Consider the following 26636-nt stretch of genomic DNA (forward strand, 5'->3'; position numbering starts at 1 on the left):
TTTGGGCAATACTGGTTTACTTTTACAAAGTATGACTTTGATGGTGAGTTGTCTTATTGGCACTCATCCCATATCTTCTTATATCTATATCCCAGCCCTGTGTAATCTTCCGTCATAAATCCATCCATATCAAAAACATTGGAACACACCGAACAGAAGGCTTTAAAGGGCCTCTAAACTATATGTGTAGTTGTTTGCACTACCCAAAACAACGTAGCGGATTGACAGATCCCGGTGACAGATATCAATTCTTGTATTAATACCACAGATTTATTAATGGTTGTATGGCAGACCGAAAAAGCATTCAAAGATAAGACAAACGTAAACAAGGATGTGTTTCTATAGGAAACCATGTCCCGCTCATCCCTATATTTCCATGTTTAAGTAGCCGCGAATTCTGGGTCAAAACCCTTATTTGGGAAATATTTTATAAAATTTCACTTATAATAAACAGTTGTACTAAGTTTAAGTTATTGTGACCACAACTTCATGGCAAACTTATATCAACCAAAACTTTAAACTTGATACAGGACTAACGGCCAGACTGGAAAACATAATGTCACCACTACTAACGTAGGCGGGCTATACAAGAAGTTCTAGCATAGAAAATTCAACACGTCAAACGGAAATGAAAATTATACTATAATATATATCATTTATATAAATATATATTAGACCGTTGGTTTCCTGTTTAATTGTTTTTACACTAGGCACTTTATAGCTTGCCGTTCGATGTGAGACTAGGCTCCGTGTTGAAAGCCGTACTTTGACCTATAATGGTTTACACTTATGACTTGGATAAATGGTTATCTCATTGGTACTCATACCACCTCTTCGTATATCTACTTAATTCTTGAACTTCAGGCATGAGATCTAAATACAAAACGTAAGCATCGAATCATAGATTCGTATATAATATATATATATTACAATTCGTCGTGTTCATTAAGGCCACCAGACGCCTCAAATTCATAATTCTGATACAGTTCTGTCCAGAATTGCACACTATCAGATGCCATAAAGGTATCAGCGCTGATGGGGACATCAAGGTTCACGTAATCTCTGTCTTTAAGTGTGAACTGTTTCCATTTTACTGGCTCTCCTCCTTCATTGGGGTTCCTGAAATACATTAATTATTTGAAGCAAAACTTAATTTCAAATCACTGATTAGGTCAAGGTCAGATGTACCCTATAAAAGGACGTATACTAGAAATTAATCTTTTTTAACCGGAATAACTATTTAAAAGGGGATATGGGTTTTTCTTAAAAAAATATTCTGATCCCCAAATTGATAAAGAAATGCATATACTGCAGACAACAAATGACCACAAAATAGCATCGAAAAAATAATTAAAAAAATCTGACTCAGACAAAAATCCATTGCAGCCCCACGTAAATTCTAATTCGAATTGCAATGAGCGTCAAATTCGCTTAACTGTCCAAATGACATTAACTTTAAATTGGTATTAACAAGAACGCATTTCTAATGCGAATCTGATAATGCGATTTAGCCTATTCGACTTAAAAAAGAAGAGTGTGTGAACGCGATAAGCGAATTCGATTCGAATTCAATGTAAGTATGAACGAGGCATTTAAAAACTTAACGTTGTTAACTGGACCATAAAAAAAAACAGGTCAAGGTCAGGTGAACCCTGCATGACCGACATTTCAAATGAGTTTCGAAAACCATTTGTCAACTGTGACAATTAGTTGTCGAGTAAATATATCGAATTGTTAATACTACAAATAGTAAACTTGCCTAGATTTCGCAAATGAAGTCCAATAGTTGATCATATGCTTCGATAGCTCTTTTTCATCTTCCGATAGAGAAGCATCAGGGCTTGTAAAAGGATTGCTGGAAAACATGAATATGAGCTCGTCAGCATGACCTGACCCTTTGAACCAAGATGGCGGAGGTCCACCAATTGGAGATGGAGATGTCTTTGAAAATCTGTACTGCCACGTTTCACCCCCTAATGACGAATGATATTCCAACATTCTCACAACGGGATATGTTATTAATAAATCTCCAAATAATTCTGACACCCTCAATCCTTGTTCGGCAACAGAACCATCGACGGTGTAAAAATCACATAATTGGGTTTTTAATGCAGGATTATTGTTTAAATACAATTCTACAAATGGTGCTATGATGCCAACACATGCAACTTTAGATGGTATTCCCTCAGTCATATTAAATCCAAAATGTTCTAGAAAAGACGGCGGAGCAATCATGTACAGCAAAGATCCTTCATTAGATGTTGTCCCACCCATGAAATCAATAGATTTGAAAAATTTTGCTACATCTGAGGTTTTATCACTTAACAGTCTAAACGGATTGTCAGTAAAAAGTTCGCCATCAACAACCCCCGAACTGGTTGTTTCCAGTGGTATTCTGTCAACTGGATTTGTCTTCATTGGGTTTGTCATATCTATTAGCTCGTCAACTGAAACTTCCCTTAAGCAATGTGTAAATTTATATAAGTCGTCTAATGAACATCCTGTTTTGTTTGCATAGTCCTCGGCATATTTTCTCAGCATTTTCGGCTTCAACGTAAATGTCCTTCCAAAGTCAAACGCACCACTTTGAGATATAGCTCTCTGGAACAGTCCTTTGTTTGAAGGTATCATTGCTTGTACATTCACACTCCATCCGCCTGCAGACTCTCCAAAAATTGTCACCGAACCAGGGTCACCTCCAAATGCAGCTATATTATCATGTGTCCATTGTAAAGCAAGTTTCTGATCCCAAACACCATAATTTCCCTTCGCGGCTGGATGATCTAATGCGAAAAATCCAAAAATTCCTAATCTGTAGTTAATAGTTACTACTATAACATCACCTTGTGTTGCAATACGCCCACCATTATATTCATGCGCATGCCCCATTGAGAGTCCACCACCATGGATCCAAACCATAACAGATAATTTTTTATATGGGTTCAATACTTTTGGAACATAAACATTCAGAAATAGGCAATCTTCAGACATGTCAAGTTTTTTATATCCCGGTAAAAAATCCAATTCCAACTGCGGACAAGCAGCACCAAATTTAGTAGCATCAAAAGTATCTGCCCATTTTTCTACCGGTGTTGGTTTCCGAAAACGCAAAGGGCCAATAGGAGCTTTTCCATACCTTATTCCGCGAAACTCGTTAACTTGGACTCCATTTTCTGGAAATGTGTTCTGAATACCTTTGATCAGTCCTGATGGAGTTTCGACTATAACTGTATTTATTTGATTGTTGTTGGAAAAGACAACTGTGACGAGAGAACAGATGACGAACAGTATCAGAGACATGATGTTCATTCACTCTGAAAAACGATGCGACATTTTAGTTATATAAAGTAAAACATAGACAAAAACAATATGGAATTGAAGTCGTGATTGTAGTGCAATAAAGGACGAGGTTGGTGCATGTTCTTGAAGACTTGAACAAGTTGTAGTTTTCAAGTATAAATTTTACCGTATAAGACGAGTCATAGCTTGCAAGATTCCAAAATGGACACTTAGGACAAGTCGTAGCTTGTAAGGTACTAAATTGTACTAAAGTTAGTCACTGACCAAGGACTATTTGGTATCTGTACTCTGTACTATTTGTATATATTTTAATGTGGAATGATTAAGGTATACAAGTAGATAAATTTACCTGTTCAGCATGAGCATATGTATATTTTAGTTCGTTGACATAGCTGGAAGCTTATATATTATTTGGTGAACAATTCATTAACGATGATATATTTTGTAAATCGATTTACATTTGGATCCAATATCAAGCTGGTAACAAACCTATTCTATACTAGAGATAGACACGCTTACCCTGTACTGTACACGTTACAAAAGTAACTAAAATGGGTTGGTTTGGATGGGAACAGGTATTTCATCTGGGTTTTTTAGCAACTCTCACGGGTGTCTACTTTTGTACAAAATATACAAAGAAATTAGGGAGCTACATGTACCATTTGATTTTTATGGGGGGGGGGGGGGGGCTAGGATGAAATTTGAAAAAAATAGGCAGGACAGGAATTTTGAGTAAAAAAAAAGGCAGGATGAGACACTTGCAAAAAAAAAAGTCAGGATGGCAACTAAGGTAAAAAAAAGTCAGGATAAACTAAAAAAAAAAGGCAGGACCGAATAGAGTGAAAAATAAAAAGGCAGGACAGAGATTACAACTAAAAAAAAATGCAGGACAAAATTTTTCATCCTAGCCCCCCCCCCCCCCCCCCCATAAAAATCAAATGGTAGCTCCCTTATAAGCGTACATGAAGCATGTCATTGACCACGCACGTCACACAATCAAGATTATGGCACACAACAAGGCATTCTATCGTCAACTGATGATACACTGAGCTGCTCTATGATGCTCTGGATGGCGTTTACAGATGAGATTACATTAATGGGACGAATCTACAGAAAAACAGATCCAGAAAGTAATGGATAAAGAAAAGGAGGCAAAAATTAAAAGAATGAGAATGACAGGGTGCTTAAATATAAAGAATGGAAAATTATGAGCAAATAATATATTATGGATAAGAGTAAAAACAATCAAAAAAATAAAAGAAAACTAAAATAAAGAACCCTAACCCCCACCCATTCCATCCCATATTCTGTGGTAGAGTTGTCTCATTGGCACTCACACCACATCTTCCTATATCTATTATATCGTCCAAATATTTTTCCCAGACGAACCAACTCCACCCATCACTCGAAACAGACTTCAGTAGTGGATCCAGGATAGGGTTCCGGGGGTTGGAACCCTCCGTTTTTAGACGACCAATGCATTTGAATGGGGACATATGGTTTGATCCCCCCCTTTTTATCCTGGGTTGGGACCCCCTTTTGAAAATGGCTGGATCCTCCACCGGACTTTACTAATATGTTACCACCACTGTGGTCATCCGTTCGATAAATCAAATCAAATCAAATATGTTTATTTCCTAATCAAAGGGCCCTTATAGGCATATCAATTACAAAAAAATAAATCATAATAGACAAAACATAAATACATGTTTAGAAACAATATGAAATTAAACATTATAATATGATTCATATAAAAACGACATTGTCAGATAAGAAATCGTGGGAGCAGCTGCATGCTAACCATGATAGAGTACATCTAGAAAGCATACTTTAAACAAAAACACAAAATCGTACCTTTATAATGGTCCGGCACTCGGTGTGTCCACTATACCCGTGTCTACAACAGTACATACACATACGGGTATTAACTTTAATCATGATGTACCCGATGTTTACTATGATTAATTGGTGTTGGCCTGTGGATTTTATAAAATTTAAATCGATTTGGTAAATAAAGTTCTCGTGAATGGATTTATTGTAAACTGGCGAAGTGTCCTTAAATAAACGTAAGCTTAAATGTAAAGTGTCCTTAAATAATTGAAAGCTTAAATGTAAAGTCCTCGAAAATGACCCCACTTAAAATACTACACTGTCAACAGTTTTCAAGAACGATAACTGTGAAATTATTAGAGTACAAAACAAACAACTTTTAAAGCAAATCATAAAAGAAGCTTATAGTATGCTTACTTAATAACATCACACTAAAACTAAGTTGATATAAACGCTTATCAGAAATCAGTGTTGCAAGTCTTCCGGGGGTAAAAAGCTAAAGGAGAACTCCACTAATAGAGGATAGGGCCGGATGCCCTTTCCCACCAGGCGTCAAAACCGGTCATTTTCGGCTACTAGCTGTTACCGTCAAATTGGTTAAAAAATTATATACGTCAAAGTATCCTGATTGTCACTTCAGAGGTCTCATATAGTTCTTGTTGCCGTTATTTTTGGAGAAAAAAACTAATGTGATTCGTCAAAATCAATGCTGATGATAGCACTATTTCTGTAATTGGAAAAGACAAAAGGTATATAAGTCAGACACTCAATGTTGTATTAGAAAATATTTGTCAATGGGTTGATGGAAACAAAATGTTAGTTAATGTGTCAAAAACTAAGACAATGTGTATAGGTTCAAAACAAAAACTGTCTGTAATGTGTAATGACACATTAAATGTATCTATTAATGGCCAAAAGATTAATGAAAGTCACTGTGAAAAAGTCCTGGGTATTTTTGTTGACAAAACTCTTTCTTGGTATGATCAAATTAATCATATAATCAAAAAAGTTAATTCTTCATTAGCTTTATTAAAAAGAATCAAGAAATACTTGAATCACAATGCACGAATTCTATTTTACAATGCGTATATTCTTCCACATTTGGATTACTGTTGTTCAGTATGGGGAAACTGTAACAAGTTTTTAGTTGACAGTTTACTAAAATTGCAAAAAAAGGCAGCTAGAATTATTTTAAACGAACACGATATTCGAAAACCATCTATTGAACTATTTAAGGAATCTGGAATTATTCCTGTTACTAAGAGAATATTTTACCACAAATCATTATTAATGTATAAATCAAAACACCAACTGGCACCAAAATATTTATCCAATCTTATTGTGCCTACAAGTAGTAAACAATCGTACAATACTCGACTTTCATCATCGGATAATTTTATTGTCCCTAAATCAAATACAGAATTATACAAATCAAGTTTTTCTTTTAGTGGTCCAAAAGTGTGGAATTCACTGTCCAGTGAAATTAAAAAATCAAAAAGTATATCTGCATTCAAAAACTCTTACAAGTCATTTTATTTTTAAAAGTGTTGAATTTATAAGTTAAGACACAATGTATACCATAGTTGTTTTTGTTGTTGTTGTTATATTACTTTATATACGCCTATTGTTTACATGTGTGTAACAGTAGATTAATTATTTTTTATTCATATTGTTAACATTGTATGCATGTAGAGAGCCTTATTGAAAATTGGTTTAATCCAAATGAGCCACTCTCTTTAAATAAAGATATTATTATTATTATTATTATTATTATTATTATTAATAGATTTTATCTATCTTCTGAAAGAAAGAGTATATTTTATCGCCTTGCACAAAAATTACCGTTAACGTCATTTTTTTTTTATCTCTAGTCGTTCATTAAGATGCCCCCCTTCGACCATTCTAATAGAGGGTGGTTAACATTTTATATCGACAAGGTACGTAAGAGTGTCATGAAATAGAAGTCCCTTCATTATATAAGTTCCAAATGAAAGAGATGTTCTGTAATAGTATTTTCACTGAAACAAATATCTTGGTCTTTATGTGGTCTAAGTGTGATGCGGGATTGACCGATTTTTAGGAATCTGTCAAAACAAAAAGCGGGAACCCCCCCCCTATTCTCCCCTCCTTTCTTGCCCATGAGACCCCCAAGTATCAAAGTATTTGTTCCTAACGGAATTAAGGATAACACTATTGTTTCGACTGGAACAGATAGTATGGCATTATTTATAACAAATGTTCGATAGGAACTTCTGTAAGGAGGAAAAAAATAACGTTGAAAGGAACACCACTACAGAGGAGACGGGTCCAATAGGAGCACATGATTAGGAGACGACAAATTAAGCGTTTGACTGATTGATTATTGTCACGGTTTAATAAACGTCCAGTGGCAAATAGTTTATGCATACTCAAAACGAGAAGAAATTGACAAATTGAAACAATTATTCATGAGTTGCTAGAACGGAAATTGAGGGTATGTTGGATATAGGAACAGACATTGTACCTTTCACGACAGGCCATTTACGAACCTATCAAAAGTGTTATAGATAACAAAAAACTTAAGATTTCACTTTTACATACGTTAAGGAACGATACGTCATAAAACAAAAGCTATGTACGAATCGAGCACTAACAAGCCATAACGGTAATAGGTCATTATTATATTTCAACATCTCATCTAATAGTGGTAAAAAAAGGTACATGTCAATACTGTACACTGTTTAAATAACCACTTCTTTTATTTGGCGTTTGTTCCGTTGTTCATGAAGTCCTTCAGATACCATGTGACATTTATACAAATTTACAATTCAGTTTAAATATCAGTACATGGCTAATTATATAAATTCTTACATGTCAAAAACTGTCACCAGGTAAGACGTTAATGTATTTTATTTAAAAAAAAAAAAAAAAAATCTCTCTTTTTTAATTTAATTTTATCCTAGTTTTGATTTCTTTTGTGTTGGTCCTCGATGCTCTTCAAATTCGTCCTTTATTTGGCCTTTTTAGCTTATTTTTTTTATTCGAGCGTCACTGATGAGTCTTTTGTAGACGAAACGCGCGTCTGGCGCAAATACAAAATTTCAATCCGGATATCTATGATTAGTTTATTCACTATTGTTTCTTTATTTTGTTGTTGTTGTATATCCCATATCTCGTTTTATTTTTATAACACCGATTACAGTCCGTAAGACGTGTTTCTGTGCGTACAATCATAAGGTACTCATGAAGCAAGTTAGTAACACACAATTTTGTACATGGTCAAACATACCAAGACAAAATGACAACTTTTAAAAATGCTTTGATCAGTGACAAAATAAGTCTCATGCGATACAACGTTAACTTTGTGTAGTTTATGTATATTCTTTTTTTTAACACAGAAAGATTTAGGACTGACATTTTGAGACAACTCTCCATCCAACATGGATATGTTTTAACATGATATTTTTGGCTATATACACGGCCGACACTCGGCTAACCGAGAGATTGGTCGGTTAATCTATATTGAGTATGCGGCTATATGGGCGATTGGTCTGTTAATCGGGTTGGTTATACGTCTGTTAAGAGTAAAACGCTTAAATTAATGTTAAACTCTATTAAATATACAGATTTTTGGCATGTTATAAGAACCAAATCAAAAAAAAAAAGAAAAGTGTCTGACAAAATGATATCTATCATAGAACATTTTGCACTTGTAAAAACATTTCATAGTCTCGGCAGTTTTCTGTAAAACTAAAAGGCGTCGCGCAAGTATGTAGTATTAATGCTTCTACGCATAGCAATTTTTTTAATAAAAGGCGAAACAAACAAATTTAGATGTCATTTAAAGGACAAAAAATAGTACTGTGGTTCTAAAAAATAAATTGACATTAATAAATATTTTATAATTGTAAAATAACGTGAATAATACCACGTTTTAGTGAAAATTATTGGAATAAAGTCTGTTAATGGGTTGGACAATTGAAATTGTGTCAGTTAAGAGTTATTTAGCCACGACAATAATTTTGCTACCTTTATATTTTCCCCTTGAAAAATTTAAGAATGAGATGTTACTGAGTAAACAAAAATGACAATACGGTGCCACAGTATCCTAGAAAGAGCATTTTTATTTTGACTTTCTTTGCATTTTATTGAAGGGTGTGTCACTTCAATATAGCGTGATATGGATTGGCCTCTAGAATATGCATGAATTTTTTATTGACGTTTTCAAGCAGCCTTAATTTTTGTGTCTGTTCGAAGTAGCACGTTCTCAATTCCGACTGAAAGTGTCTTTCTAATACAACACAGGGTACATCTAACGTGTTCTCGTTCACATATGAGCATGGTATTTGTCACTGGACGTTAAACCCTGATTCGTCAGCATCATCCAATTTGTTCTTTTCTTCTATTACTTAATCATATGTTGTTTACAAATCACTCTATTAAAAAGAAGTAAACGGAAAGGAGCGAATGCAGCTACATTTGGTTATTTCAAGTTTCAATTTATTTTATTCCGTTTAGTTCCTTTCTACATAAGTGCAGAGGAGAACTACAGTTGTCTATGGTGGCCGGTGAAGTCCATTTCGCCTTTTCGCGATTTCGGCTTTCATATTCTATAGGGCGAAAACGCGAAATCGCGAAGTCGAAAACGCGAAAACGCGAAGTCGAAAACGAGAAATCGGTTTCGCGTTTTTGCGTTTTCGACTTCACAATTTCGCGTTTTCGCCATATAAAATATGTAAGGCGAAAACGCTAAAGCGCTAAAACGCAAAATGGCATTAACCTGCCACCATAGTTGTCCGCATTTTATTTATCTTACTCATTATTCTTTCTTTATTTTTCATATTTTGTCATCCCAATATATTTTACTTACTGATGTTTAGTCACATTACGACGTTTATCTCTGATTTATATACTGGTTACCAATGTAGATGACAAATTTGTGTCATTCATGACAATTAAACAGAATCAACATGATATATGCGATCATTCTTGGATGAAATTAATATTACTTTAATATTACACTTTTTGAAACCATTTTTATCAATTTCCAATTTCATGTGTTGTTTCCGTATATGTTATGTTTCATTGCTCATGTGTTGTTTTCGTATATTGTAGCCGCTCGTCTTGAGCCTACTCATTTGATCCGATAACACCCCGTATATTAATAAAATTATACTTTTATTATCATTCATAACTCTTAACAGACCAATTAACAGACCGGGTTTTATACATCCGACCCATTAACAGACCAGGTTTTAAATAAAGATTGATTTATGTCACCAAAATACAGATTTTCATGTAGATTTTTCACACAATGATATCAATATGGTAAACAAACATAATGCCTTTCTTTTTTCGATGTTCCAAATATTGAATACAAGTAAATTTAACCAATGTGTCATTTTGTGTACATTTTATGTGTGTGAAATGTGTATAAATTTATTGATGAGTAACCCGCCTTTTCATTTTAAAGATCGTACATCGAAGCTAGAAAAATAATAATTACACCACTGAATTCAGTGCATTGAACTGTTTTGTTAGACATGAATGCTTATTATGATGGAAATATATTTAGAAAGTTATACAATGAAACATGCTGAACTTTCAATGATTTTCTCGATAACACCTGATTAACAGACTTTAGCCAACCCGATTAACAGACCAACCGCCGATATAGCCGCATACTCAATATAGATTAACCGACCAATCTCTCGGTTAGCCGAGTGTCGGCCGTGAGATCATAAAAAGAAACTATTGAACTATCGAGAAAACCTGTTTGAAGATTAAAATTTATCGAAACACACAAGAGTTCTAAATTAGCATCACCAGACAAACACCACTACTACCTTTTACTAAAATTATGTCCAGGTAGACAGTAAACCACAGAACCAGGCGTGGATCCAGAGGGGGTGGGGGTTCCGGGGTGGGAACCCCCCCTTTTTTGGACAATCAATGCATTTGAATAGGGACATGTAGTTGGAACCTGGGTTAGGAACCCTCCTTTTTAAAATGGCTGGATCCGCCCCTGAGAACAGTGATATATTGAAGAGTTAACTGATAGTTAATGATATAAATTTTGTTCACTGCTATCAGTGCAACTACCCGAACATAATATCAAAACACTTTTAAAATAAGATTATATTTGTGCAAATGATAATTGAGAGCGCTAAAGTGCAGTAAAAATCTAGTATAAATCTTTATCGTGTACATTAGAGTAAAAAGCCTTTTATTTTTACAGTATGATAATAGCATTGAGTTTAAGTGAATTTCATATTTTCCGAAATGTTGTTTAGGGAGGATGATATGAAATGTTTATCAAATGCCCTCGAATATTATCGGGTGCCTTTCCGTAACTTTATCGCACATGACAATTCGACATCACTCGACAACTTTTGGAAAATACACCACAATGGTACGTTTTCAGTAAAAGACATATCAAAGAAGTGAACAAAACAAATAATAGGAAACAGAAATATATATTTATCATATACTTAGCATTGATATGATAGCTTTTGCATATGTGTAATGAGCGGAAGTACACAAGCCATAATTTCCCACCCGGCCTGATAACCCATATCAGCCCGGGCTGATAACCCATATCAGGGGCGTCTCGTGCAAAAACCCATAACAGTGCTTCTCGTGCAAGTTACTTCCGGTGTTTCTGGTATCGATTGTTTACTTTTCCATTGTGACATCAGATATTTTTTATGACGACGTCAAAATTTACGGGAACTTTTGTCCCCAGTTTAGTACTTGCTAACAAATGCCATTGACAATTTAGAATCATTTTATAGTACAACAAACATGGAGTAATAATGATCATAAAACTCTTCCAAATTTTCAATGTTTCAAAATGCCTCTATAGGAAATGTTACCATACATATATATGGAGGTAGTGATACTGTTGTTGGACAATTATAGTATATTTGATTCATAATTTAACTTCTTTATAAAGTTTTTGACTGTTTTAGTTATTGTATTCGTTTATTTGCCTTATTTAGTCCTGGTATCTATGACGAGTTTATTTACATAACACTATTGTCGGAAGGATTAATACATGGCCTTTTCCATATCAGCCTGGGTATCATCCCTCGACCCATATCAGCACCTCGACTCCGTCTCTGGCTGATATGGGGGTCTCGGGATGATACCCAGGCTGATATGGAAAAGGTCATGTATTAATCTCTATATATTATGTAAAATGCAAAACAAATGATACAAACAATGCAGTTTTCAAAGCTTCCAGCATGATTAAACAAGTTATATTAAAATTGTGAACATGCAAACAGTGTTTATATTGTTTTATTATTTTTTATCGTCAATATCAAAATATATTATACTTTTTCCTCTCTATTGAGCCATATGATGTATTAAATGATGACCAATAAAAAGACCAATCAACCCCGTTCCCTCAAAGATTGTCATCACATGATTTTTGTCGAGCCTGCAACTTTTGTTGCAGAAAGCTCGACATAGGGATAGTGATCCGGCGGCGGCGGCGGCGTTAGCTCACTTCTTAAAAGCTTTATATTTTAGAAGGTGGAAGACCTGGATGCTTCATACTTTGTATATAGATGCTTCATGTTACGAAGTTTCCGTCAGTCACATGTCCAATGTCCTTGACCTTATTTTCATGGTTCAGTGACCACTTAAAAAAAAGTTCAAATTGTTTGTAATGTTGAATTCTCTCTTATTATAAAGAATAGGATAACTATATTTGATATGTGCGTACCTTGCAAGGTCCTCGTGTCTGTCAGACAGTTTTCACTTGACCTCGACCTCATTTCATGGATCAGTGAACAAGGTTAAGTTTTGGTGGTCAAGTCCATATCTCAGATACTATAAGCAATAGGGCTAGTATATTCGGTGTATGGAAGGGCTGTAAGGTGTACATGTCCGGCTGGCAGGTGTCATCTGACCTTGACCTCATTTTCATGGTTCAGTGGTTATAGTTAAATTTTTGTGTTTTGGTCTGTTTTTCTCATACCATATGCAATAGGTCTACTATAGTTGTTGTATGGAATGATTGCTAAGTGTACATGTCTAGCGGGCAGATGTCATGTGACCTTGACCTCATTTTCATGGTTCAGTGGTCAAAGTTAAGTTTTTGAGTTTTGGTCTTTTTAATTAATGCTATATGCCATAGGTCAACTATATTATATTTAATAAATCCTTAAGAGAGGGAATATACCCAACTAGCTGGAAGATAGCAAATCTGATACCCATTTTCAAAAAGGGAGATTCATCTTTGCCATCAAATTATAGACCGATATCCTTAATTAGTTGTGTAGGAAAAGTTATGGAAAGAGTAGTGTTTAAGCACTTATACAATCATTTAAAAGCTAATAAATTAATTTATGAGTATCAATCAGGATTCCTCCCTAAAAATTCAACTGTTCATCAACTCTTAGAAATATATAATTGCATATTAAACTCCTTGGAAAAAAAAGATATAAATTGTTTTGTATTCTGTGACTTCTCTAAAGCTTTCGACAAAGTTTGGCATAGGGGTCTTATATATAAAATGAAAGCTTATGGTGTTGACGGAAACGTATTGAATTGGTTTCAGGATTATCTACACGACAGAAAACAGAGAGTAGTATTAAATAACTCGTCTTCTTCCTTCTGTAATGTCTCAGCTGGTGTCCCCCAGGGATCAGTTCTGGGCCCTCTTCTCTTTGTCTTATATATTAATGATATTGCTGATAAGCTTACTTCACTGTGTCGGCTATTTGCTGACGACACATCATTCAACTATTCTGGTAACGATGGAGAACATATTAGATCTGTTATTGATCGCGACTTGAAAGAGCTGGATGTTTGGTCTTCTAAATGGCTTATGTCATTCAACCCAGATAAAACCGAAATTATGATTTTTTCAAATATTGAGACTCCAGACCTCAGCTTTTCCTTAAATGGTAAAAATATACCTTTAAGTACATCTCATAAGCACCTGGGAGTTAATTTCAGTAGTGACGCAAAATGGAACAATCATATTGAAAGTATAATTACTAGTGTAAAGAAACACTTAAATGTTTTACGTAAACTTAAATATCGATTATCTCGAAATAATTTAGAAAAACTATACTTAGTTTTATTAGACCCATTTTCGAATATGCCACGGAAGTGTGGGATAATTGTGGAATAGGCTACTCAAATAAATTAGAAAATTTACAATTGGAGGCCGCAAGAATAGTAACAGGTCTACCAATATTTAAAAAAACTGAAACTTTATATTCTGAGGTTGGCTGGGAATCTCTTTTTGAAAGAAGAAGAAGAAGAAAATTACAGATGTTTTATAACATGAACCAAAAGCATGCACCAGAATATCTATGTAATCTTGTACCGCCTTGTGTACAAAGTACAACCAACTACCCGTTGCGAAATGGTCATGATATTATTGTTCCATTTTGTAGACTTTCCCTTACTACTGAATCGTTTATTCCCTCTACTATACGTGATTGGAATAAACTTGATCCAAAAATTCGCAGTGTGGACTCTATTTCTAAATTTAAGAAAGAATTAAAAAACGATAGACTAGTATGTAAAATTGAAACGTTTTATTTGTACGGCCCAAGGAAATTAAATATTATCTTAACGCAATTGCGATGTTCCGCTTCATCCTTAAACAATGACCTATTTAGAGCTAACATTATAAATGATCCCTCTTGTCATTGTGGGTCCGATATTGAGGATGTCTACCATTACTTTTTCGTTTGCCCAAAATACACATTATGTAGGAAAAACTTATTCGATAACCTTAACTGGCTATCTAAAAACTTTGTTTTAGATACAAAACTATTAATTTGCGGACACTTGGAACTTTCGAACGAACAAAATATTCAAATTTTCAAACATGTTCAGAATTACATAAAAAGGTCAAACAGATTTCTTATGCCTTGGTAGAGCGTTATTATTGCTGACACAGGACGTCATCGTTGTCATCAATCCACAAGTCATCGTCACAGAAGTATACGATTTTTCAAACTTTCTTTTTCCTTTTTACAGAGGATGACCTTGAGGTCACTCCGATGTATTGTTATCGCTTAAATTTCCGTCATTCATAAATTATAGTCAAATTAGTTTTGGGTTTTCAACACCAGTGAAAAAAGTGCATTTTCATACCTGCGATTTCTGTTCTCCGGTTGTACGATGTTTCAACAAAATATGGAATCATTTCAGTTGTTGATTTAGTGGTGAAAATTTGACTGAATTATATCTTAATAAATACGATTTTATATGTTTAATTGGTCATGTGTTGGTGTTTCAGAAAAAGGTCAGGTACTCTTGTTCATTCATAAAATTATCGTTCATTCATAAATTTATCGTAAAATAAAAATCACTACACAGGTTATACGTGTAGAGTAAATGACCACCTGTAATCTAAAAATAGCGGTCTCACTAATAACGACAAGAAGAATTTTAGCGACAAGAAGCGTCAAGAACGGGCAAGAAGAATAAATTAAGCGACAAGAAGACTATTTAGCGACATGAAAACTTCTCGTATCGCATGAGGATGACACATATCAAATGAACAATTATGTGTGGGACTTAGTTTTAAGAAATGATGTCAAAGTAACACTATGAAAATATTTTTAGTAAGATGAAATATATATTTATTTTTTACAGGTTTATGTCTTGTAAGTTATTTTATTTCTGTCCCATTTTTCAACATTAGCGTCTCGAAAGGTGAAATGTTTTAACTGAATGGTTAATTTAAATTAATTATGAAAATTGTTAAAATTAAATAAATAAAAGTAATTATTGCCCAGTTACAAACACTACCAGGGGATAATCCATAATTACCCCCAACTTTAGCCTGGTAAACTTGTTGTCTCCTTGTGAAATATAAAAAATATTAAAAATGATTTCCTGCTTAAGTCTTTTATTGATATAAAGTCAAAACCTTCTTGCTTTTCACTAGACAACCATGTCCTGTCAGGTTTAATTCTTATATATGTAGATGAAAAATAAGTCCCCAAAATATTAACATGGCAGCAATTGCTTTTACAGCCTTTAAGGCTTTGATTTTTTTTACAGAAGAGTGACCACCATGCACTTGCACTGCACTATAATAATAGTAGAATAGAATTATCATATACAAATAGATGAAAATTATATATACATGCAATCGTAATATTAATAATATATATAACAACAAACCAGTGTATTCTCTACGACTATTATTATATACTAGTAAGTATAATAGTCCAAGGTATACTGATTTCTTGCACTACAATATAATAGTTATTACGGTGAGGTTGAATTTCCTGTCATTTATTCATCATCCAAGCACGAACTTCTATCAGAAAAAAATATCTCTGTAAATTAACCCAAGTTTCAGGTATAGAGATGTGATCTGTTTCTGTGACATGCGCTTTTGACCATCCACAAGAACCTGCGGTCATCCGATGTTCAGTACGTCAGTACTTTGATTTACTTTGTCTCCTCTTTGTTCACCTATGAAAGCTAGTATTATATTGTATAAACTGTTTGTTTTATATGCATGTCCATTATATTATACTATTATTGTAACTTTATTTTGTATTATGGAGAAGACTTCATAAGTATGATTTACTTGTGTCTAATCCATTTTGCTTTAATTCAGCAAATAAAATATGTTTAAACTATAGGTCAACTATATTTGGTGTATGGAAATATTTTATGATCTTTGTCAGTCGAGCAGGTTTTATTTAACCGTGACCTCATTTTCACGGTTCATTAAACAGTGTTAAGTTTTTGTGTTTTGGTCTATTTTTCTTAAACTATAAGTAATGTGTCAACTATATATGTTGTATAGAAGCATTGTTAGCTGTACCTGTCTGCCTGGCATGGTTCATCTGAACTGGACCTCTTTTTCAAGGTTCATTGGTCTTTGTTTAGTTATCTTGGTTAATGTTAAGTTTATGTGACAGTTGTAATAAAGCTTAGCTTTATACTTAGGACTATCAACATAATATCAATGATTAGTATAGAAGGCGAGACATTTCAGCGTGTGCACTCTTGTTTTACAAGGGTAGAATTATCAGCAAACAATTGAGTATTACTGAGTATGCCTTCGTTCATATAATTAACATAAATAAAATAAAAAGAGGACCGAATATTGAATTATGGGGTTAACCAGCAGGAGTGAGTTAACTCAATGATGTCTGGCCACTCTTTGACTATACGATCCACACAATTATTTTCTGTAAGAGACAATAGAGAACCACATCTGCCAATCATATTAAATTTGAAAACAAGGTACTTGTGCCAAACTTTTATAAGGTCATGAGAGACTTATACAATTATGAAAAAGATTGTGTATATATCTTCATGTATACTGTTAACTTAAATGACTTATGTTGTGAGTAATATAAATACTCGTTTTTCTTAAAGTACAAATTTGCAGTGATATTATACAAGGAACATATTACCTTAGCCGTATTTGGCACAACTTTTTTGAATTTTGGGTTGCTAAATGCTCTTCAACTTTATACTTATTTGGCCTTCTTACTATTTTGATATGAGCGTCACTGATGAGTCTAATTATGCAGACGAAACGTGCGTCTGGCGTATGTAGACATCAAATTATAAGCCTGATACCTTTGACAACTATGTACATAATGTATTATCACAAAAACAAATTAAATGTATATATTCTTAAAGATGATTTTCTAAAGAATCTTTGATACAGACGGTAGTAGATCAATACGTTGGACGTTTTCTGCTCTTGCTCGGGTCGTCTCTTTGACACATTCCCCCGTTTCCATCATTCTCAAACTTGTCATATCTCATCGCCTTTATTTTAATACAAACATTCGATACTTTTCAGAGTAATGGATTTACTCCAAAACGAAGTGAGAGATTGAACAGTTTGGTGAGTGGCTGACAAAGATATTGAACACACCATATAAGAACGAATGAAATCAAAATATCTGTTATCAAACTTCTTGTTATCCCAGTATTTCAATTTATTATTTAGTGATAATAATTAAACCGTTAAACTGTGATTATTGAGGATCAAAACACCGCTTCAACGGGACAGTTCTTTTGTTTGTTACAAGGACAACTGATTCATGTTTCAAACAACTAAATTGTATTAAGCGAGAACATAAATTCGGATTTTTGTTGATTTGATTAAACACCATGCAAATGTTATCCTATACACTGTTTTTGCTTCCTATGCTATCGTTATCCAACTGCCTTGACAAAGTAGATTATGTATCTATAGCAACACCGTCAGGACAAGTTCAAGGTATACAAAGAACACTTAATACGACTGGTGATACTATATTCGAATTCCTAGGCATACCATATGCTAAACCCCCAGTAGGACGACGGCGATTCAAGAAACCACAACCTATAGGTAACTGGATACACACGCTCAATGCTACGTCATTCGGTGCCGCGTGCTCTCAAAACGTACCAGAATCTGAAAGGACTTGGTATACATCTGGTATTTCAGAGGACTGTCTTTTCCTTAACATCCACATACCAAAAGTGATCAGTAAAACAAAACTGTATTCCGTTATGATATGGATTCATGGCGGTGGATTTGAACTTGGCTATGGACATTACGATGATGTTACAGAATTTACCATGACTGGAAATGTTATCGTCGTTACTCTTAATTATAGATTAGGTGTGTTTGGATTTTTTGCTATGGACCATCCGGCCGCTAGAGGAAATTTTGGTTTATGGGATCAAAAACTAGCAATACAATGGGTGCACGATAATATTGAAGCTTTCGGTGGCAATCCAGATTCCGTAACAATTTTCGGAGAATCGGCAGGTGCAATTAGTACATCGCTGCAGTCCTTGATTTCTTCGAACAAAGGCTTGTTTCAGAGAGTTATATGTCAGAGTGGTGTTCATAGCAGAATTCTTATGCGTAAACCGGAGGCTATCAGGGAATATGCTAAAGGTCTATCAAATAGAACTGGCTGTTCAATTGATGAAGAACATGCGTTTGTAGATTGTCTAAGGAATTTATCCGTCCAAGATCTATTGAGTTATACAGATTTTTATGCCACTGCTCAACTCGATAAAGTATACTACACGTCGGACAATTACCCAGTAGTAGACGGTGAACTGTTTCCAGAAAATCCAATACTTTCTCTACAGGACCCTACTTCTGCCGTAGCTACTTTCTTCCGATCTCTAGACATGATTGCTGGTACAACTTCTAACGAAGGCTCGGTATTAGTTATTTTCTTATTTCAACAAGTTCAGGAGCGATATAATTTTTCACTGAATGAAGGTATACCACACAGAGTGACTTGTGAAGAAATAATAGCCGAATATGTTAAAACATTTCTGAAACAAAATGAGGAATTAAAACGTAAATTGTGTGCTTTTTACTTTGTAGCAAACTCACCAAATGAACAGAGCCTTCTTGCTACACATCTATTTGCAGATATCATGTGTGTTTACCCAACTATAAAGATGTTGGAATTGCATTCTATGTATGGAGCGACGACATATCATTATCAATTTTCCATGTCTAGTCCAGAGCCGTGGGGTGGACCTTTCCCGTCTTGGTTCAATGGAAGTGGCCATGGAGACGAACTAATTTACATGTTCAGACCGGAAGCTGTATCCACCGCCGGTATGAAACTATCCAGAAATCTCATCCAATATTGGACATCATTTGCAAGAACAGGGTATGTAACAAGCTTTTTATTTGTTATAATATTGAATAGAATAAATTTTTTACTTACATTAAGATTATTTACATCATTTCATTTGCATATAACGTAGGCATTATGGAAAAAAAGAACCATAGCATAAACACTCTTTGTATAGTCATTGTAAATATGTTACGAATTTACATATTTGCAAAATTAAGTTGTTAAACATGGTGCCGTATTAGGGAAGCGACATTCTTTTAACTTGATATGTAATAATCAAATAAAAGTCTTTGAGGAATTCGATATATAGCTAGCTGATGCACCAAAAATTTCAACTGGACGTAAACCAACATATTTAACAATCAATTAATATCAAAGAATCTTAAATTTTATTTTACATCCTAAGTTTCATTTATATGCCGTGTCCAATCCGCTTATTCATTTAAAAAAATAATATTACTTTTAAAAAAAACTTCATTTAATAGGTTTTTAAACATTTAGGCATTTAAATTCTAAAACCAATTTCTTTATCTTCCATTTTTTATTTTTTATTTTACGGTTTCTTCGTTTGAATGTTTTTGACCTTTTTTGTTTCTTTTCTCCGATCATTGCGTGAGACTGAGTGTTTTTTTTGTAACCAATAAAACAGTATGTCCAGTTAATTTCAGATTTCTTTATTGACTCTTCCTGTTTGTTTCAGCTCTCCTAATCAGTTTGGAGAAAGTGTTTACTGGGAACAATTTGATGAGAAAAACATGTATCTCGACCTAAACGCACAAATAACATTAAAAAGTTCAATGAAGCCCGAAACAATCAAGCTTTGGTCTGAAATTTATCCCTTAATAGAAGTTGCTGAAGGCATTCCTAACCAGATAACCATTACTACACCATCAGGACCTATAAGAGGTTTGAAAAGAACCGATCCAAAACATGGAGAAAGTGTATTCGAATTCCTTGGCATACCATATGCTAAACCCCCAATAGGACAATGGAGATTCCAGAAACCACAACCTATAGGTAACTGGATACACACGCTCAATGCTACGTCATTCGGTGCCGCGTGCTCTCAAAACGTACCAGAATCTGATAAGACTTGGTATACATCTGATATTTCAGAGGACTGTCTATTCCTTAACATCCACATACCAAAAGTGATCAGTAAAACAAAACTGTATTCCGTTATGATATGGATTCATGGCGGTGGATTTGAAGTTGGCTATGGACATCAGGACGATGTTACAGACTTTGTCATGACAGGAAATGTTATTCTCGTTACTCTTAATTATAGATTGGGTGTGTTTGGATTTTTCGCTATGAACCATCCGGCCGCTAGAGGAAATTTTGGTTTATGGGATCAAAAACTAGCAATACAATGGGTGCACGATAATATTGAAGCTTTTGGTGGCAATCCAGGTTCCATTACGATATTCGGAGAATCGGCAGGTGCAATGAGTACATCGCTGCAGTCCTTGATTTCTTCGAACAAAGGCTTGTTTCAAAGAGTTATATGTCAGAGTGGTGTTCATAGCAAAATTTTAATGCGTAAACCGGAGGCTATCAGGGAATATGCTAAAAGTCTAGCAAATAGAACTGGCTGTTCAATTGATGATGAATATTCGTTTGTTGATTGTCTGAGAAATTTATCAGTCCATGATCTATTAAGGTATACAGATTTTTATGCTACTGCTAAACTCGATAAAGTACACTACATGTCGGACAATTACCCCGTAGTGGACGGTGAACTGTTTCCAGAAAATCCAATACTTTCTCTGGAGGACCCTACTTCTGCCGTAGCTTCATTCTTTCGTTCTCTGGACATGATTGCTGGAACAACTTCTAACGAGGGCTCGATACTAGTCATTACTTTATTTCCACAAATCCAGGAGCGATTTAATTTTTCGCTGAATGAAGGTATACCACACAGAGTGGCATGTGAAGAAGTTATAGCCGAATATGTCAATAAATATCTGAAACAAAATGAGGAAGTAAAACGTAAATTGTGTGATTTTTACTTTGTAGCAAACTCTCCAAATGAACAGAGCCTTCTTGCTACACATCTATTAGCAGATATAATGTTTGTTTACCCAACAATAAGGATGTTAGAATTGCATTCTATGTATGGAGCGACGACATATCATTATCAATTTTCCATGCCTAGTCCAGATCCGTGGGGTGGACCTTTCCCGTCTTGGTTCAATGGAAGTGGCCATGGAGACGAACTAATTTACATGTTCAGACCGGAAGCTGTATCCACCGACGGTATGAAACTGTCAAGAAATCTCATCCAATATTGGACATCATTTGCAAGAACAGGGTATGTAACACAGCTTTTTATTTGTTATAATATTGAATAGAATATTTTTTTTACTTACATTAAGATTATTTACATCATTTCATTTGCATATAACGTAGTCATTATGGAAAAAAAGAACCATCGCATAAACACACTCTATGTATAGTCATTGTAAATATGTTACGAATTTACATACTTGCAAAAGTAAGTTGTTAAACATGGTGCCGTATTAGGGAAGCGACGTTCTTTTAACTTGATATGTAATAATCAAATAAAAGTCTTTGAGGAATTCGATATATAGCTAGCTGATGCACCAAAAATTTCTACTGGACGTAAACCAACATATTTAACAATCAATTAATATCAAAGAATCTTAAATTTTATTTTACATCCTAAGTTTCTTTTATATATCGTGTCCAATCCGCTTATTCATTTAAAAAATAATATAACTTTTTAAAAAAAACTTCATTTGATAGGTTTTTATACATTCAAGCATTTAAATTCTAAAACCAATTTCTTTATCTTCCATTTTTTATTTTTTATTTTACGGTTTCTTCGTTTGAATGTTTTTGAACTTTTTTGTTTCTTTTCTCCGATCATTGCGTGAGACTGAGTGTTTTTTTTGTAACCAATAAAACAGTATGTCCAGTTAATTTCAGATTTCTTCATTGACTCTTCCTGTTTGTTTCAGATCTCCTAATCAGTTTGGAGAAAGTGTTTACTGGGAACAATTTGATGAGAAAAACATGTATCTCGACCTAAACGCACAAATAACATTAAAAAGTTCAATGAAGCCCGAAACAATCAAGCTTTGGTCTGAAATTTATCCCTTAATAGAAGTTGCTGAAGGCATTCCTAACCAGATAACCATTACTACACCATCAGGACCTATAAGAGGTTTAAAAAGAACCGATCCAAAACATGGAGAAAGTGTATTCGAATTCCTTGGCATACCATATGCTAAACCCCCAATAAGACAACGGAGATTCCAGAAACCACAACCTATAGGTAACTGGATACACACGCTCAATGCTACGTCATTCGGTGCCGCGTGCTCTCAAAACGTACCAGAATCTGATAAGACTTGGTATACATCTGATATTTCAGAGGACTGTCTATTCCTTAACATCCACATACCAAAAGTGATCAGTAAAACAAAACTGTATTCCGTTATGATATGGATTCATGGCGGTGGATTTGAAGTTGGCTATGGACATCAGGACGATGTTACAGACTTTGTCATGACAGGAAATGTTATTCTCGTTACTCTTAATTATAGATTGGGTGTGTTTGGATTTTTCGCTATGAACCATCCGGCCGCTAGAGGAAATTTTGGTTTATGGGATCAAAAACTAGCAATACAATGGGTGCACGATAATATTGAAGCTTTTGGTGGCAATCCAGGTTCCATAACGATATTCGGAGAATCGGCAGGTGCAATGAGTACATCGCTGCAGTCCTTGATTCCTTCGAACAAAGGCTTGTTTCAGAGAGTTATATGTCAGAGTGGTGTTCATAGCAAAATTCTAATGCGCAAACCGGAAGCTATCAGGGAATATGCTAAAGGTCTAGCAAATAGAACTGGCTGTTCAATTGATGATGAATATTCGTTTGTTGATTGTCTGAGAAATTTATCAGTCCATGATCTATTAAGGTATACAGATTTTTATGCTACTGCTAAACTCGATAAAGTACACTACATGTCGGACAATTACCCTGTAGTGGACGGTGAACTGTTTCCAGAAAACCCAATACTTTCTCTAGAGGACCCTACTTCTGCCGTAGCTTCATTCTTTCGTTCTCTGGACATGATTGCTGGAACAACTTCTAACGAGGGCTCGGTACTAGTCGTTACTTTATTTCCACAAATCCAGGAGCGATTTAATTTTTCACTGAATGAAGGTATACCACACAGAGTGGCATGTGAAGAAGTTATAGCCGAATATGTCAATTCATATCTGAAACAAAATGAGGAAGTAAAACGTAAATTGTGTGATTTTTACTTTGTAGCAAACTCTCCAAATGAACAGAGCCTTCTTGCTACACATCTGTTAGCAGATATAATGTTTGTTTACCCAACAATAAGGATGTTAGAATTGCATTCTATGTATGGAGCGACGACATATCATTATCAATTTTCTATGCCTAGTCCAGAGCCGTGGGGTGGACCTTTCCCGTCTTGGTTCAATGGAAGTGGCCATGGAGACGAACTAATTTATATGTTCAAATCTGAAGCTGTATCCAACGTTGGTATGAAACTGTCTAGAAATCTCATCCAGTATTGGTCAACATTTGCAAGAACAGGGTATGTTAAATACATTCGAAAATAAATTGTTTTTTTAAAGTTTCGTCAAAAAAGGTTTGAATCTTCTGCAAAATCTAGAAAAGATCGACAGCTGAGCTGAGTTGCAATATTCCTGACTTGGTACAGACATTTTTTATGTAGTTAATGGTAGATTGAACCTCGTTATATAGTTGGCTAAACCTCTCACTTGTATTCAAGACGAGAAAATGATTATGAAATATGAATATTGATAATGCTGTGTACTAGCACCACACGCTGAGTCGATCTTTTTACGTGCTATTTCACAGGGTAGTCAGTACATAGAAGACATATCTACTCGAACACTTTTTTCGGAGTCCAAGCCCAACAGTGTTTGAACTTATTTCTTATAGTATTGCTGCGTTTTAAGCAGAAAAGCAACAAATGCCTATGTTAAAGTCTTTGGTTTGATATTGCCGGCGTTCAAACCTACGAACTCCCGGACTCGAGGCGAACACGCTTCCACTAAACCACCAAGTTTGAAGGCAGTCCAGTTGATATGAAGACCGACGGTTTATTCACATGTTTATCTTGCAGCATGTGTATTAATTTAATAAAGGTATTAAAAAGGTTTTTTAACACATTGAAATTTTTTTCTTGTAGGTCACCAAACGGATACAAGGATTCTGTGGTATGGATTCCATTCGATAAAAAGAAGAGAGAATATCTAGATTTAAACGCTGAAATAATGATGAAAGCTTTTTTGAAGCCGGACACAGTAAAACTATGGTCTGAAGTGTATCCATTGATCGACGTCGGACAAACTACTGCGTCCACAACTACTACGTCACGTCCATCTACTACGCAACGTCCTGTTTGTCTATCCAATGATGATAGCTCTTCTGTGGCTACTCAAAATGGACATTCTACCATTATTTTATACATGCTTTTCTTTAAAGCTTTTGTTTTCAATTCATTACAATAACCTCATATCAATAAACGAAATTGTGTGTATTATACGTCACTGTTAAAGGAATCAAATAGTAATCGTTTTAAACGGGCACTGGCTGTCAAATTCATGATCACCGATTTAACACAAATTCTAATATTTGATTCATAACAATGTAAAACATTTATCCAAATGTTAAAAATTTAGAAAAATAAACAATTTACAGGGCATGGGATCGAGAATATGTTGAATCGTTTCGTGTGTATTCTAGTCTAGTCGCCATCTAATAACTATCGAGTTGACCTCCGAATACCTCCGATGAAAATATACGTGATTTACCGTGATATAAACATAGATAGAGATATAAATAGATAAAACGAACTCGTGCAGTTGGATTTTTCTAGGTTTTTTTAATTTCATACTATATATTAAAATATATGTTTATCATCGTTTTTACCTGTATAAGAAATATTTTTTGGGGGACCGAATTAGTCAATTAAGTACAGTTACGGTGGCAGAATGCGGCCATGAAAGAAAAAAAATTATGTTGTTCCCTCAAGATACTATGTCGTTCCCTCAAGATTCTATGTCGTTCCCACAATATAGTTATGTCGTTCCCTCAAGATACTATGTCGTTCCCTCAAGATAGTTATCTCGTTCCCTCAAGATAGTTATCTCTTTCCCTCAAGATACTATATCGTTCCCTCAAGATGGTATGTTGTTCCCTCAAGATAGTTATCTCGTTCCCTCAAGATGCTATGTCGTTCCCTCAAGATACTATGTCGTTCCCTCAAGATGTTATGTTGTTCCCTCAAGATAGTTATCTCGTTCCCTCAAGATACTATGTCGTTCCCTCAAGATGTTATGTTGTTCCCTCAAGATGCTATGTCGTTCCCTCAAGATACATTGTACTATGTTGTTCCCTCAAGATAGTTATCTCGTTCCCTCAAGATTTTAAAATTGTATTGATATATGATTCATTTCGCCCTTCGAAGCGGAACTGTAGACGTGGCCAGATCCCAAAAGTAGAATATTTGCATAATAATAATGATATAATAATTCTGTATTTAAAGAGAATAACTGAGAGGGGATAGGATGGGTCCTGATCCAGAAATCCCGTGCTTAAAAACACGAAATCTCGAAATCCCGAATTTAAATAAAGGAAATCCCGACGTCCCGTAATCCGAAAAAAAGAATTCCCGGATCCGAAAGGGTCAATCCCGAAATCCCGAGCTTAAAAACACCCGATCCCGGAGTCCCAGTAAAGGTAGCACTCCCCAGTTAGATGTGTAGTTTCGCATTTTGGCCCCTGAGGATTTTTCAAATATAAGAGCTATAGTGTGCAATAAAATTCATTTTTGGATAGCTGAGTATTAAAATAGCCTTCGTATTGGGTTTATATGAACATCA

General features: G+C 34.8%; 2 protein-coding genes across 2 annotated transcripts; one reads left to right on the forward strand and one right to left on the reverse strand.

Annotated features, from left to right (window-relative positions):
• Positions 1-887: 887 nt before the first annotated feature.
• Positions 888-5442, reverse strand: LOC143079137 (fatty acyl-CoA hydrolase precursor, medium chain-like). The gene is made up of 3 exons (XM_076254343.1): positions 5155-5442; positions 1760-3314; positions 888-1119 (listed from the first exon to the last, which is right to left on the reverse strand). Exons 2-3 carry the CDS (start codon positions 3307-3309, stop codon positions 927-929), a joined length of 1743 nt encoding a protein of 580 aa, XP_076110458.1. The 5' UTR covers positions 3310-3314; positions 5155-5442; the 3' UTR covers positions 888-926.
• A 2530-nt stretch (positions 5443-7972) lies between these two features.
• On the forward strand, positions 7973-25728 carry LOC143079138 (uncharacterized). The gene is made up of 5 exons (XM_076254344.1): positions 7973-8000; positions 17924-19754; positions 20422-22035; positions 22706-24319; positions 24941-25728. Exons 2-5 carry the CDS (start codon positions 18238-18240, stop codon positions 25260-25262), a joined length of 5067 nt encoding a protein of 1688 aa, XP_076110459.1. The 5' UTR covers positions 7973-8000; positions 17924-18237; the 3' UTR covers positions 25263-25728.
• Positions 25729-26636: the final 908 nt, after the last annotated feature.

Source organism: Mytilus galloprovincialis, chromosome 6 (assembly GCF_965363235.1).
Source record: "Mytilus galloprovincialis chromosome 6, xbMytGall1.hap1.1, whole genome shotgun sequence".
Taxonomy (NCBI): domain Eukaryota; kingdom Metazoa; phylum Mollusca; class Bivalvia; order Mytilida; family Mytilidae; genus Mytilus; species Mytilus galloprovincialis.

Coding starts and splice junctions, on each gene's coding strand:
- LOC143079137 (XM_076254343.1), bottom strand. CDS start 3,309: ATGAACATCATGTCTCTGATACTGTTCGTCATCTGTTCTCTCGTCACA. Junction 1,120..1,759: donor ACTTCATTTGCGAAATCTAG/GCAAGTTTACTA, acceptor AATGTATTTCAG/GAACCCCAATGAAGGAGGAG.
- LOC143079138 (XM_076254344.1), top strand. CDS start 18,238: ATGCAAATGTTATCCTATACACTGTTTTTGCTTCCTATGCTATCGTTA. Junction 19,755..20,421: donor ACATCATTTGCAAGAACAGG/GTATGTAACAAG, acceptor TGTTTGTTTCAG/CTCTCCTAATCAGTTTGGAG. Junction 22,036..22,705: donor ACATCATTTGCAAGAACAGG/GTATGTAACACA, acceptor TGTTTGTTTCAG/ATCTCCTAATCAGTTTGGAG.